Source organism: Muntiacus reevesi, chromosome X (genome assembly GCF_963930625.1).
Source record: "Muntiacus reevesi chromosome X, mMunRee1.1, whole genome shotgun sequence".
Classification (NCBI taxonomy): domain Eukaryota; kingdom Metazoa; phylum Chordata; class Mammalia; order Artiodactyla; family Cervidae; genus Muntiacus; species Muntiacus reevesi.
In genome coordinates, this window is record NC_089271.1 from 717,223 (window position 1) to 730,348 (window position 13,126).

At 63.9% G+C, this 13,126-nt stretch overlaps 1 protein-coding gene across 1 annotated transcript; it reads left to right on the forward strand.

Annotated features, from left to right (window-relative positions):
• Positions 1-234: 234 nt before the first annotated feature.
• Positions 235-11,144, forward strand: AKAP17A (A-kinase anchoring protein 17A). Its single transcript, XM_065915900.1, has 5 exons — positions 235-378; positions 2,797-3,574; positions 4,187-4,335; positions 7,229-7,469; positions 9,141-11,144. The coding sequence occupies exons 2-5, from the start codon at positions 2,813-2,815 to the stop codon at positions 10,092-10,094; spliced, it is 2,106 nt and encodes a 701-aa protein (XP_065771972.1). The 5' UTR covers positions 235-378; positions 2,797-2,812; the 3' UTR covers positions 10,095-11,144.
• The last annotated feature ends 1,982 nt before the right edge of the window (positions 11,145-13,126 follow it).

Here is a 13,126-nt window from a genome sequence, read left to right on the forward strand (position 1 = left end):
AATTTGTAACAGGGTTCTGGGTGGGGGCGGGGCGGGGCGGGGGAAGGGCGCGGCGAGCTCGCGCACGCGCACCGCAAAGCCCGGGCTGGCCAGCCCCACCCACCGCCGCCCCGGAAGTCCCGCCTCTCGGGGGCGGGGCCATGGCCAGGAGGAGAAACCTGGACCCGCCGCGCGGCCAGCTTCCGCGGGCCCGAGCGGCGGAAGCGGAAATGCGTCACAGGGGCGGGCGGCGGCGGCAGAGGCGGCGGCAGCGGGTCGCGTCTGGGGCGCCTCCGGCGGACGGTGGCGGCGGCGGCGGCGGCGCCGGGCGGGGAGGCCGGGCCTGCCGGCGTCGTCGGGGGCCCGCGGGAGCGCTGGGGCCAGGGCGGCGGCGGCCTGGTACGTGGACGGGGCCCCGCCCGCCGGGCGCGGGGGATCCCGGGGTGTCGGGGGTGTCGGGGGGCCGGGGTCTGCCGGGGCCGGGGGGGCGGGGAGAGCGGACCCGCGGGGCGGGCGGCCGGGGCGCGGGTCTCGTGGGCCTGCGGGCTTCGGGAGTCGTGAGCCTTTGAGGGGTCTGGGAATGGGAGGCCTGGGGGTGACGGAGAGCTGGGGGCCGAGGGCTGCGGGGGGTCTCCCGGGGCGGGCAGGGCGGGTGTCTCGTGGGGGCGTGGGGCGCCGGGGATCTCGTGGGCCTCCGGACTTGTGGGCGGGGAGCCTGGGGACTTGGGGGCGCGGGCTTTGAGGGTCGAAACCCTTTGAGGGGCCTGGGGGTGACGGAGTGCCGAGGGCCAAGGTCTGCGTAGGTCTCCCGGGGCGACCGGGGCAGGGGCCTCGTGGGCCTGCGGACTTGGGGACGGGGACTTCAGGAGTCGAAAGCCTTTTGAGAGGCCTGGGGGTGACGGAGAACCGGGGGCTGCCGGGGCGCGGGTCTCGTGGGCCTGTGGACCTGGGGGCGAGGGGCCTGGGGGTCGGCCGGAGCGCGGTCTCCTGCGTCTGCGGACTTGGGGGTGGGCTCCTGGGGACTTGGGGGCGCGGGCTTCGGGGGTCGAAAGCCTTTGAGGGGCCTGGGGGTGACGGAGAACCGGGGGCTGCGGGGATCTCCCGGGGGTGCTGAGAGCGGGGGTCCCCTGGAGGGGGCGGGGGAGGGGACAAAGCCGATTGAGCAGAGGAGGTGAGGTCACCAGTGAACTGCGTGGGGGGTCGGGGGTTGGTGGACAGGGCCCGTGCAGGCGAATGGGAGTCCACCAGGGTTGCAGGTAAGCAGGCTGTACCGGGGCGGGGGGTGAAGCTAGAGATTACTGGAGGTTGGAGGGGGTTACCGGGGCCACAGGGGGGCGGCTGGGGAGAGAGAAGGTGGGAGATGGGGCGGTGGGGTGAGTATTTAGAGGGGGCGATGGGGATCGTGTAGGGCCTGCCTGGGGTGTGTTGGGGGGTTGCAGCCAAGAGGCTGGAGGTCGTCCCCAGGGTGCAGGGTCAACTGGGCGACCAGGGGAGACGGGAATCTCCAGGGTTCCTGGTAGGCAGTGGGCTTCTGGAGTCTCTGACTCAAGTCCTCTCTGAGGTCTTCGAGGGTTTCTGTGGGTGGAGGGGGGCTGTCGCCACTCCCAGCCCAGGCCGAGCCCCCTCATGGTGCCCCAGACTCGGACAGGTGGCTCTTCCCTCCAGCTGGGACCCCTCCACCCTAGTCCCTGCGGCTTCTCCCAGGTCTGGGGGGGTGTGTGTGCTTAGTCGCTCAGTCATGTCTGTGACCCCATGGACTGTAGCCCGTGGGATTCTCCAGGCAAGAATACTGGAGTGGGTTGCCATGCCCTCCTCCAGGGGATCCTCGCGACCCAGGGTTGAACCCGGTCCGGGTAGGAAGCTCTGAGAGCCATCTGGTGTGCGGGCACACAGCCCAAGGCCACCTCCGTTACTGTTTGGTGTCCGTGGGTCAGGTCTGGCTGGCCCTGCTTTGCGGAAGTAGGCACCGGTCCGACCGGTAGGGAGAAGCTGGTTGAGGGGGAGGAGAGTGCAGTGAGCTCCCCGTCCTTGGCTTCCGAGAGGCCCCGCGGCTTTGATGGTTTTATCTGGGCACAGAGAAGGTGCTTCTGCCAGCGGTGGAGATATTGAAGTCAACGGTCCTCAGCTGCTTTCTCAGCCTGAAAGTTGCTTCCTGTTTCTGCAGGCTTCCTCCTGCACAGGCCTTCCCAGGTGCTTGTGGGGGCTGTCCCTTCCCCGGGGGCTGTCCCTTCCCCAGTGACGCATCTGCAGCCTCCAGTGGAGGTGGCCTGTCCCCCACACCCCGAGGGCAGGGACCCCACCCATCTGGGCTCCTGCTACCCCAACCCTGGTGGAGCTGCCTCTGGGTATTGGGGGCAGCTCTGTGCCGAAGGAGGCTTGGGCCAGGCAAGTGTACCTAAAAGTTTTGCGAACCCAGTTTTTTTCCCTGCATTTGTGTAATCTGATTAAAAGGGCCCACATCTCCGGGACTGGGGCTTCCCTGGTGGTGCAGGCAGCAAAGCATATCTGTCTGCAATGCAGGGCACCCAGCTTTGATCCCTGGGTTGGGAAGACCCCCCCACTGGAGAAGGGGACAGCAGCCCACTGCAGTATTCCGGAGAATTTCAGACAGAGGAGGCTGGCGGGTTACGGTCCACAGGGTCGCAGAGAGTCCGACACAACTGAGCGACTAACCCTGAGGGGCCTTCCCTGAGGCGGTGACCAGTGTCAGGCACGCAGAGGGCAGACGGGCCCCCCTGCGCGGGCGGTGCGCTGGCTAGCCTGGGGGCAGGACGCCCGGCAGCCGTGAAGGCGCAGCGCGCGCGTCCTGTGTTTCAGGCCCGAGGCCCCGGCTATGGCCGCGGCCACCATCGTGCACGACACGTCTGAGGCGGTGGAGCTGTGCCCGCCCTACGGCCTGTACCTGAAGCCCATCACGAAGATGACCATCAGCGTGGCGCTGCCGCAGCTGAAGCAGCCGGGTAAATCCATCTCCAACTGGGAGGTGATGGAGCGGCTGAAGGCCATGGTGCAGCACCACCAGTTCTCCACGCTGCGCATCTCCAAGAGCACCATGGACTTCATCCGCTTCGAGGGCGAGGTGGAGAACAAGAGCCTCGTCAAGTCCTTCCTGGCCTGCCTGGACGGCAAGACCATCAAGCTGAGCGGCTTCTCCGACATCCTCAAGGTGCGCGCCGCTGAGTTCAAGGTCGACTTCCCCACGCGCCACGACTGGGACTCCTTCTTCCGCGACGCCAAGGACATGAACGAGACGCTGCCGGGCGAGCGGCCGGACACCATCCACCTGGAGGGGCTGCCCTGCAAGTGGTTCTCGCTGAAGGAGTCGGGCTCGGAGAAGCCGAGTGAGGAGGTGCTGGTGCGCGTGTTCGAGCGCTTCGGCGAGATCCGCAACGTGGACATCCCCATGCTGGACCCCTACCGCGAGGAGATGACGGGCCGCAACTTCCACACCTTCAGCTTCGGCGGCCACCTCAACTTCGAGGCCTACGTGCAGTACCGCGAGTACGCGGGCTTCATCCAGGCCATGAGCGCGCTGCGCGGCATGAAGCTCATGTTCAAGGGCGAGGACGGCAAGGCCGTGGCCTGCAACATCAAGGTGCGGGGGAGTCCGGAGGAGGGGGGCGCGGGTTGCGCCCGGAAGGGCCTCGGACACGGGGAGGGCTGCCTGGGGCCCCCACGCTGCGGGCGAAGTCTCTGTCTCAGGAAACGTGGGGAGAAGGGGGCACTCTCGCAGCCCTGGCCAGGCGACCCCCAGCCCGCCTTGAAATGAGACGGCGGTTTGCAGCATCGTGGCTGCGGACTCTGGCTCGTGCTGGCTTCCCACGCCAGCCTGGTGGAGGAGTGGGGCCCCTCGGGGCTGCGAGCTGGGCCCTGGTGTTGGGTGGTGAAGGCAGCTGGCCATGGAGTGGGGGCCACCCCGCTGCAGGAAGCGGAAGGGGCCACGCTCTGGCAGGCACCGGGGCAGGCAGGGCCGGCTTCTGGGCGCGCTCGTGTGTCCAGCAGAAGGCGCCCTCCCGGAAGGGGTGGGGTCCTGAGTGCTCATTTCGAGCCTCCCCCACCCCCAGCCCCAAGGCCCCTCCGGCCCAGGGCGTTTGGGGGCCTGCTGTCTGCGGTGAGCCTGAGGCAGGCCGCCTGGGGGGCGCGGGGCCGTCTGCCCGCGCAGGACGGTACGAACTCGTTCTGACCCTGCCCCGTCCTGCCTCTGAAGGTCTCTTTCGATTCCACCAAACACCTGAGTGACGCCTCCATCAAGAAGCGGCAGCTCGAGAGGCAGAAGCTTCAGGAGCTGGAGCAGCAGCGGGAGGAGCAGAAACGGCGCGAGAAGGAGGCGGAGGAGCGGCAGAGGGCGGAGGAGAGGTGCGTGCTGGGCTCCGCGGGCCTCTGTGTGTGTGCGCGCGTGTCTCCTCAGACTCTGTGGCCGGCCCCCAGGGCATCGCCCGGTTCGGACCCACCCCCGCGCTGCCAGGGACCTGGCCTTCCCGCCGAGCCTCCCTGGGCGCCGTGCACGACCCTGCTGACACGGACATGGGATTTTTGTCCGTGTTGCAGGTTTTTTGCGTTCAGCCTGAAGCTGCTTTAAAGTGAAGCAGGGATGTGAGGGCATCGCCGGCTTTTCCCAATAAGAGACGTTTAGGAGCCCTGTAGAGTGATGTTCAGGCGTCTTGGGTCACTGACGTTTGTTTCCGCTTTTATCTTCTGGCACTAGTGGTGAAGAACCTGCCTGCCTGCCAGTGCAGTAGACAAAAGAGAATTCAGGCTTGATCCCTGGGTTGGGAAGACCCCCTGGAGACGGGAAAGGCAGTCCACTGCAGTATTCTTCCCTGGAGAGTCCCATGGACGGGGAGCCCGGTGGGCTGCAGTCCGTGGCCCAGAGAGTGGGACAGGACTGGGGGCCAGCACGGCGCCTTGGGAGCTCTCCAGGCCAGCTGGCCCGCGTGCTGGGCTGGGTTTGGGAGAGTGAGCAGTTCTCGGTGCTCCATTGTGACTCCTGTACTTTGGCGTTTCTCCCCCGCACTTGTCTGTGTCTGTGGGTGATGGGCAAGGTTTCTCTCGTGTGTCCACAGAGCGTTGAGTCTCAGGCGAGCGTGGTCCGGGGTTCACTCCTCCCCGCCTGTGTGTGTGTCTGGGCTGACCTGACTTGGTGTCGCTCTGGCCTCGGGGCCCCTGTGCGGTTCCCGTTTGGTTCCGATGATCACTGACGCAGATTCGGGCCTGTCTCTGGGGTCAGCGCTTGCCCTCTCTGCCCCCTGAACCCAGTTCCAGGGCGGCAGGTGCCGGCGATGCTGCCAGCCTCCGTGCAGACAGCCGGCGAGGGTGCGCATGGGGGTCGGGGTTCAGGAGCCCTGGAGCGAGGCCATGGCTGCAGAGGGGACAGACGCCCGGAGAGGGCGGGGTGTCCTGGCCGCGTCCTGGTGGCCGCCCGCGTGAGGGGAGCCGTTTGGACCTCACACTGGACGAGGCCCGGGGGCCGGCGTGCCCACCGCAGGCAGAACCGGGGAGTGCTGGCGGCATGCGGACCACAGGTCCTGGTCCCAGGCAGGCCTCGTCCTCTCTCCCACGATCGACCATGTCCGCCGCCCCTGAGCTGGGCGTCACAGAGGTTACCCCATGGTCTTTCTAGTGTCTCGGGACATGCGCTTCCCTCCACCTTCACATGAACATCAGGAAAACCGCCCTGAGGGTGGCCTTTGAGTTCAGGCAGCAAGGGGTGTCCTGGTGGGGACTCCAGCTCATAGCCCGCGGGGCGGTACCTTCAATGTGGCCAAGGAGGCCGGGCAGGGCTTGCCTGGGATGAAACGGCCTGCGGACGCCCGGGAGGCCCACGGGTGTGCGGGGCTGTGTGTCCAAGCCCAGTTGGCCTCACCGTTAGCCCGCGGGCCGGCCCGGGAGCCTGGGTGACTGTCCTTTGTCAGGGGTGAGTGAGTTTGGGTCCTTCGCTGCTAATGAGGTACAGCGTGGCCTGCAACATTTATGTTCCTGGTCATGGGCCCTTAGCTGGACAGGTGAGGGCCCTGGGCGCTCAGGGCCCCTGAGCAGCAGCTCCTGACCAATCCTTGGTGCGGGAGACCTTCCGGTGTGTGGCCTCCTGGATGCGTGTCCTTGCGAGCTGCCTGGCCTCCCTGCATGGCCTGACCTCCGTGACTGGGGCTTGGGTCCTCCGGCCTCCTTGTCCATGCTGTTTCTCTGCTGACCTGGCTCTTCTGCTGGGTCTCCTTCCTGGCTTTCGTGTCCCCGTGCCGTGTGCTGTCCAGGGCGGCCTTGCCTCTCCGCCGTGCCCGCCCTGCTGCTGACCTGAAGGTTAAGTCTGAGGGGGTGCGAGTGGTCCGTGAGGACACACTCATTGGTCTTCCTGCCCCTGGAGGTCTGGATCCCTCCCAGTCGTGCTGGGGTCCTCGTTACTGTGTTTGGAAGGGGAGCCGTTGGGTCTGGACTGGCCAGCACAGCGCGGGTATTTACGGAACCTGCACTGTCCCCAGGTGGTGTCTACGTGCTGACCTCACAGGGTTTCCGCAGGCGGTGTGTGCCGTGGGGGCTCCTCCATCGGGGGACACCCCCCTCCCCAGAGCAAGCCACTTTGACTGTGTGTCACTGAGCGTGTGCCTTTTCTGCAAGTCCTCACGAAAGCTCGTGCAGTGCGTGCTCTCGGGGGCGTCCAGTAACTGGGTGCTTCTGGAACCTTCCTGCCACTGGGTGCATTCCTGCTCCCCTCCAGCTCTGGGGCTGGGGGCTCAGGGTGGGAAAGCCCGGGGCGGGGGTCTCTTGTGCAGTGGGAGTGGGCCTTGTCCAGCGTCCTGGCTGTGCCAGTGTGGTGCCAATGTTGGAGGGCCGCCTCCCTGCGCCACTCCCGGTTCGTTTGCTGTGGTCCCTGCGGGAGCAGGTGATCTGCTGAAAAACCACTTCCCAGGCGTCCGCCTGTCCGTGCGTTTGTTCAGGAGCGTGGGCTGGGGTCGAATTTAGCCAGGCTGTCCCTGGAAACACGGGGTGAAGAAGCCTCGCCCTCTGCGCCCCTCGCTCCTGGGGTCCTTGGCCGTGGCTGACATGTCTGTGCGGACAGAGCACTAAGGAGCCGAGCGCCGTGATCGCCGGCCCAGGCCGCCTTGCTGGACAGCCCCTTGGCCCTCAAGGAACCCGCGTGTCTCGCCCGCCGGCGCCGCACTCGCAGACCCGGACCCGCCTCCCGCGCGGCCCTGCTATTGCAGGTCCGGGCCGCACCGCTCTCACAGAGCCCGCGTGTCCCGCCCCCTCGCAGGAAGCAGAAGGAGCTGGAGGAGCAGGAGCGCGAGCGGAAGCGCGAGGAGAAGTTGCGGCGGCGCGAGCAGAAGCAGCGGGACCGCGAGCTGCGGCGCAGCCAGAAGAAGCTGGAGAAGCTGCAGGCGGAGGAGCAGCGCAAGCTGCAGGAGAGGATCCGGCTGGAGGAGCGCAAGCTGCTGCTGGCACAGCGCAACCTGCAGTCCATCCGGCTCGTGGCCGAGCTGCTGAGCCGCGCCAAGGTACGGGACGCCCCGCCCTTGGGAAGCCCCGCCCACAGGGGCTGCCAGCCTGTAGGGGTGCCCCACCCGGGGAATGACCCGCCCACAGGGACTGCCAGCCTATAGGGGTGCCCCGCCCTTGGGGGAAGCCCCGCCCACAGGGGGGCTGCCAGCCTATAGGGACGCCCCGCCCCTGGAAGCCCCGCCCACAGGGGCTGCCAGCCTATAGGGGTGCTCTACCCTGGGAATGACCCGCCCACAGGGGCTGCCAGCCTATAGGGACGCCCCGCCCTTGGGGAAGCCCCGCCCACAGGGGCTGCCAGCCTATAGGGGTGCTCTACCCTGGGGGATGCCCCGCCCATGGGGGGCTGCGAACCCGTAGAGATGCCCTACCCTTGTGGATGCCCGGGTACTCGGGGAGGCTCAGCCCTTGGGACGCCGCATCCCGAGGGAGGCCTGGTCTTCGCAGACACGCCGCTTCTCGCTGGCGCCTGGCTCAAGCCCTGGGGTGGCTTTCATCGCGGGGGACCGTGGTTGCAGGCCCCGTGTCGCCCCGGGCCCGGGCTGTGCCCTGAGGAAGTGGCAGCGCTGTGGGTCCGGGTCCCCGCGCCCGGACAGCTGGGGACCGTCTTGACGGCTGGCCCCACAGCCTCAGGGTGGCCCGGCTCCTCCAGGGATGGAGGGACCCCGCCCGGTTCCGTGATTCTCCCCGCGCTGTGGCCACGGCGCCAGTATCCCTCAGGCCAGGCGTCCCTGACAGCCCAGACGAGGCGCGGTCCTCGGAGCCTGGTCGTGTGCCCGCCCCCACCGCCGCGAAGCGGGCGGGTCCCTGCCGCTCCATGCGGGTAGCGCACGTGGAGCCCGGGCAGACCGCGCGCCCCGCAGGTCAGGCAGGCGCGGGACGACCCTCACCTGACGTCTGGTTACAGTTGTGACCAGTCTGCGGGAAGGAGAGCGGGGTGCGTGCCGAGACCTGTGGCCGTGTGTTCTTGTTGCGTGGTGAACACTGAAGACCCTGATCAGACCGGGCCTCCACGCCTCCCACACCCATGCGGGACCTCAGCTGCCCGCGCCATAATCTGGCGCCCACGTGGCAGGGAGCATGCCCTGGAGGGCCCGGGCCGCCCTTGAGGCACCCCCCACCCAGGGCTGTGCCGAGGAGCTTTGTCGGGCTTGCTCCTGGCTGATGGTCGTTGCCTCCAAGCGTGCCACCTGGAGGGGCCTGGCCCCCGGTAGGTGCTCCTCCCCAGGGTGGTGCCGAGGAGCTTTGCCAGGGATCCCGGCTGACGATCGTGGCCTCCGAGCGTGCCATGCAGAGGCCCCTGGGCCGCTGGAGGAGGGCCCCCTTCTCGAGGGCTGTGCCCGGGAGCTTTATTGTTCTGCTTCTTGGCTGACGAACGTGGTCTGCAAGCGTCCCACTTGGAAGGGCCCGGGCTGCCTGAGAGGCGTCCCCGTCTCCCCCACCCCCGGTTGTGCAGAGGAGCTTCGCCGGACGTACTCCTGGCTGATGGCCGTTGCTTCCAAGCGTGCCACCCGGAGGGGCCTGGCCCCCGATAGGCGCCCTTGCCCGGGGACTTGCTCCTGGCTGACGGTCGCAGGACCCCCGGTGTTGTCGGACCCGGCGGGTTGTCCTCGGAGCGGCCGCCTGCGCTCAGCCTGGCTCAGGCGCCGCCGCCCCCCTCTGTCCCGCAGGCCGCGAAGCTGCACGAGCAGGAGCACAAAGAGGAGAGCCTGCGGCTGCAGCAGCTGGAGGAGCGGCGGCGGCTGCAGGAGGCCGAGCTGCGGCGCGTGGAGGAGGAGAAAGAGCGCGCGCTGGGCCTGCAGCGTCGGGAGCGCGAGCTGCGCGCGCGCCTGCTCAGCCTGCTACTCAGCAAGAAGGCAGACGAGCCGCGCGCTGCCGCCGCCGAGCCAGGCACCGCCTCCCCCGCCGACCTGCTGCGGCCAGTGCTGGACATCCTGCACACTGTGTCGGCCTCGGCCGGCGCCGCGTCCCGTGACCGGGAGCCCGCGCCGCGGCCGGCCGCCCCCCAGAACCTGAACGGGAGCGTTGCCGCCGCCCCCGCCGCTGCCCAGGAGGAGGCGGCCCCGGGCAAGGAGGGGCAGGACCCTCGAGGCCCTGACGACGGCCCCTCGGAGAAGAGGTGCCCCGCCGTGCTGACCTGCATCCCGGACAACACCCAGCAGCCCAAAGCTGCGCCCGCTGCTTGCGAGCCGAGCGCGCCCCGGAAGGACATGCGCTCTGAGCAAGACAAGTGCAACCGGGAGCCCAGCGGGGGCGGGGGCCGGGCCGGCAGCGGGGCAGGCCGGGACGCCGGCGGCGACAGCGGGCACAGGCACAAGCGCGAGCGCAGCGCGACGCGGCGGCGGGCGGGCAGCCGCGAGGACGGCAGGCCGCGCAAGGAGCGGCGGGCGCACCGCAAACGCTCGCACCAAGGCCGCAGCGCTAGCCCCGAGGAGCGCGGCCGCTCCCGCAAGTCCCGCAGCCGCAGCCGGGAGCGGCGGGGCCGGCGGGAGAAGAGCCAGAGCCGCGGCCGCGAGCGGGACCGCAGGGCCAGCTCCAGCCGGAAGCGCAGCCGCCACCGGCGGGGCGACGACAGGCCGCGCTCGGGCTCTGCTGGCCGCCACCGCAGCGCCTGGAATAGGTAATGCAGGCCCCGCGCTCCAGGGCCGCCTTCCCAGAGACCGGTCGTGCCGCCTGCGCCCGGAGCGTCCTGGGGAGGAGCGCCCGGCCCCAGGCTTTCCCGTGCCTCCAGGGAGCGTCCCAGCCAGGAGCGCACGGCTCCCAGCTTTTCGTCCAGACTTTGATCCAGGCCGTGGCCCTACTGCATTTACCTCGTGATCAGAAGCTTTGGTTTCTCCTCAAACTTGACCCAGTCGCTTTAATGTCGCTGGTCCTCCTGGATCAGGAGAAGCGCAGGGGGCTGCGAGCCTTGAGCATCGGAGAACCAGCCAGGCGTACCCAGACCCGCGGCGCGGCGTCGGGCCACCCGCAAGGAGACACCGTGTCCTGACCTCACGGGAGCGGAGCCAGGCCGCGGTGACGGGACACAGCGGGTTCCAGTCCGGCAACCGCGGCCCCACCGGGCATTACGAACACGAAGCCTCTCGCTGGAGGTCTCTGGTTTGTTTTTTTGTTTTTTTCTGTTTTTTTTGTTTTGTTTTTCCCCCTTTTCTGTAGGGTTAATGTATCAGGAACGAAGTTTGGTTGGGATGCCAAAGGCAAAAGTCTAGTTTAAGTTACCGGAGAGGAACATGCGTGCTCAGAAACATGGAAATTCTTTACGGGCGTGGGCTGGTGCAGAAGGGATACAGAAGGGTCCCAAACACACTTTCTATGAGTTCAAGTCATCCAACATACAAGAGCAAAAGTGTCAAGTGGTACACAGGGATCCCAAACATTGACTTTTTACAAATTCAAGTTATTCAGCATAAAACAAACAAAAAAGCAGGTTGGTTTAAGATTAGCTTTCGTCTCTAGTCAAGGTTAGCCTGTGTGGTTTTTTTAAGAAGCCGTTTTGCTAAATTATTTTTACTTGGAACGTTTCAGATTTAAGGCTGCAAACTTGTTAAATTTTGTAATTGTTGGCTTCTCCAAGGGAAGCTCAGAAATACTTAAAAATAGCTGTAACGTCCACCTTAGGAGAGAGGCTGTTTATTCCAGTTTGCATTTTTATGATAAAATAAAATCTTTTTTCCAATGAACTCATGTCTCCCTTACGTGGGGTTTTTTGTTTTGTTTTCAAGGTCTTTAGGCTTTGTCACTAGTTGAGCATAATCTGGCATGTTTGAGATCACTTGGTCATTTGTTCATTTCACATGCTGTTACTGTGCTAAAATAACTCTCTAGGGGAGAACAGGGGTCCTGAGAGGCATTTGATTTGTTTGCAAGTGAAAGTGTTAATCATGCAGTCGTGTCCTCCTCTTTGCAACCCTGTGGACTGCAGCCCGCCAGGCTCCTCTGTCCGTGGGATTCTCCAGGCAAGAATACTGGAGTGGGCTGCCATTTCCTCCTCCAGGGGACCTTCCCAACCCAAAAGTTAAGCCCTGGTCTCCTGCATTGGCTGGGAGATTCTTTGCTGTCTGAGACACTGTTTAGCGAGTTTACAGAAGGAATTTTTGTTTTAAAGCTACAGTGCCATCTTGAAAAAATGATGCAAAGAAAGTGGTTCTTTTCTAACCTCGAGGTAGTAGGTAGGTGCTGGTGCCCCTACAGAGACCCTGGTTCTGAGAGAGGGGAGACTGAGTCAGCAACTCGTGTCCATCTCTTTGCCAACCCACGGACTTGTGCACATTCACTGTCTCCCAGGATTAGCTCAGACCCATGTCCATTGATCTGTGACGCCATCCAGCCATCTCATCCTGTGTCGTCCCCTTCTCCTCCTGCCTTCCATCTTTCCCAGCATCAGGGTCTTTCCCAATGAGTTGGCTCTTTAAATCAGGCTGCCCAATTAGTGGAGCTTCAGCTTCAGTCCTTCCAGTGAATGTTCAGGACTGATTTCCTTCAGGATGGACTGGTTGGATCTCCTCGAAGTCCAGGGGACTCTCAGGAGTCTTCTCCAACACCACAGTTTGAAAGCACCAATTCTTTGGCGCTCAACTCTCTTTATGGTCCAGCTCTCACACCCGGATGTGACTACTGGGGAAACCACAGCCATGACTATATTGGCCTTTTATCGGCAAAGTGATGTCTCTGCTTTCTAATAGGCTGTCTAGGTTTGTCAGAGCCTTTCTTCCTAGGAGAAAATTAATTTATTTCTGGCTGCAGTCCGATCGGTGTGATTTGGGAGCCCACCTGTTACTGCTTCCACTTCTTCCCCTGCTATGTGTCATGAAGTAACAGGACCGGATGTCATGATCTTAGTTTTCTGCATGTTGAGTTTCATGCCCGTTTTTTCACTCCCGACTTTCACCCTCATCCAGAGACTCTTTAGTTCCTCTACAGTTTCTGCTACTAGAGTGGTGTCATAAATAAATCTGAGGTTGTTGATATTTCTCCCGGCAATCTGAATTCCAGCTTGTGCTTCGTCCAGCCCAGCATTTCGCATGATGTCCTCTGCATGGAAGTTAAATAAGCAGGGTGACAATATACAGCCTTGACGTACTCCTTTCCCGATTTGGAACCAGTCTGTTGTTCCATGTCCAGTTCTAACTGTTGCTTCCTGACCTGCATACAGATTTCTCAGGAGGCAGGTCAGGTGGTCTGGTATTCCCATCTCTTGAATTTGCACTGTTTATTATGATCCACACAGTCAAAGGCTTTAGCATAGTCAGTGAAGTGTAGAGGTAAATGTTTTTCTGGAATTCCCTTGCTTTTTCTATAATCCAGCGATTTTTGGCAGTTTGATCTCTGGTTCCTCTGCCTATTCTAAACCCAGCTTGAGCATCTGGAAGTTCTCGGTTCAGTTACTGCTGTAGCCTGGCTTGAAGGATTTTCAGCATAATTCTTGCTGGTATGTCAAATCAGTAAAATTGTATGGTAGTTTGAGCATTCTTTAGCATTGTCCTCCTTTGGGATTGGAATGAAAACTGACCTTTTCCAGTCCTGTGGCCACTGCTGAGTTTTCCAAGTTGGTTGCCATGTTGAGTGCAGCACTTTGACAGCATCATCTTTCAGGATTTGAAATAGCTCAACTGGAATTCCATCACCTCCACTAGCTTTGTTCATAGTGATGCTTCCT

Excerpts from the sequence above, each read along its gene's own strand:
- AKAP17A (XM_065915900.1), top strand. The coding sequence starts at position 2,813 with ATGGCCGCGGCCACCATCGTGCACGACACGTCTGAGGCGGTGGAGCTG. Across the intron at positions 3,575-4,186 it reads CCGTGGCCTGCAACATCAAG|GTCTCTTTCGATTCCACCAA; the intron begins GTGCGGGGGAGT and ends CTGCCTCTGAAG. Across the intron at positions 4,336-7,228 it reads CGGCAGAGGGCGGAGGAGAG|GAAGCAGAAGGAGCTGGAGG; the intron begins GTGCGTGCTGGG and ends GCCCCCTCGCAG.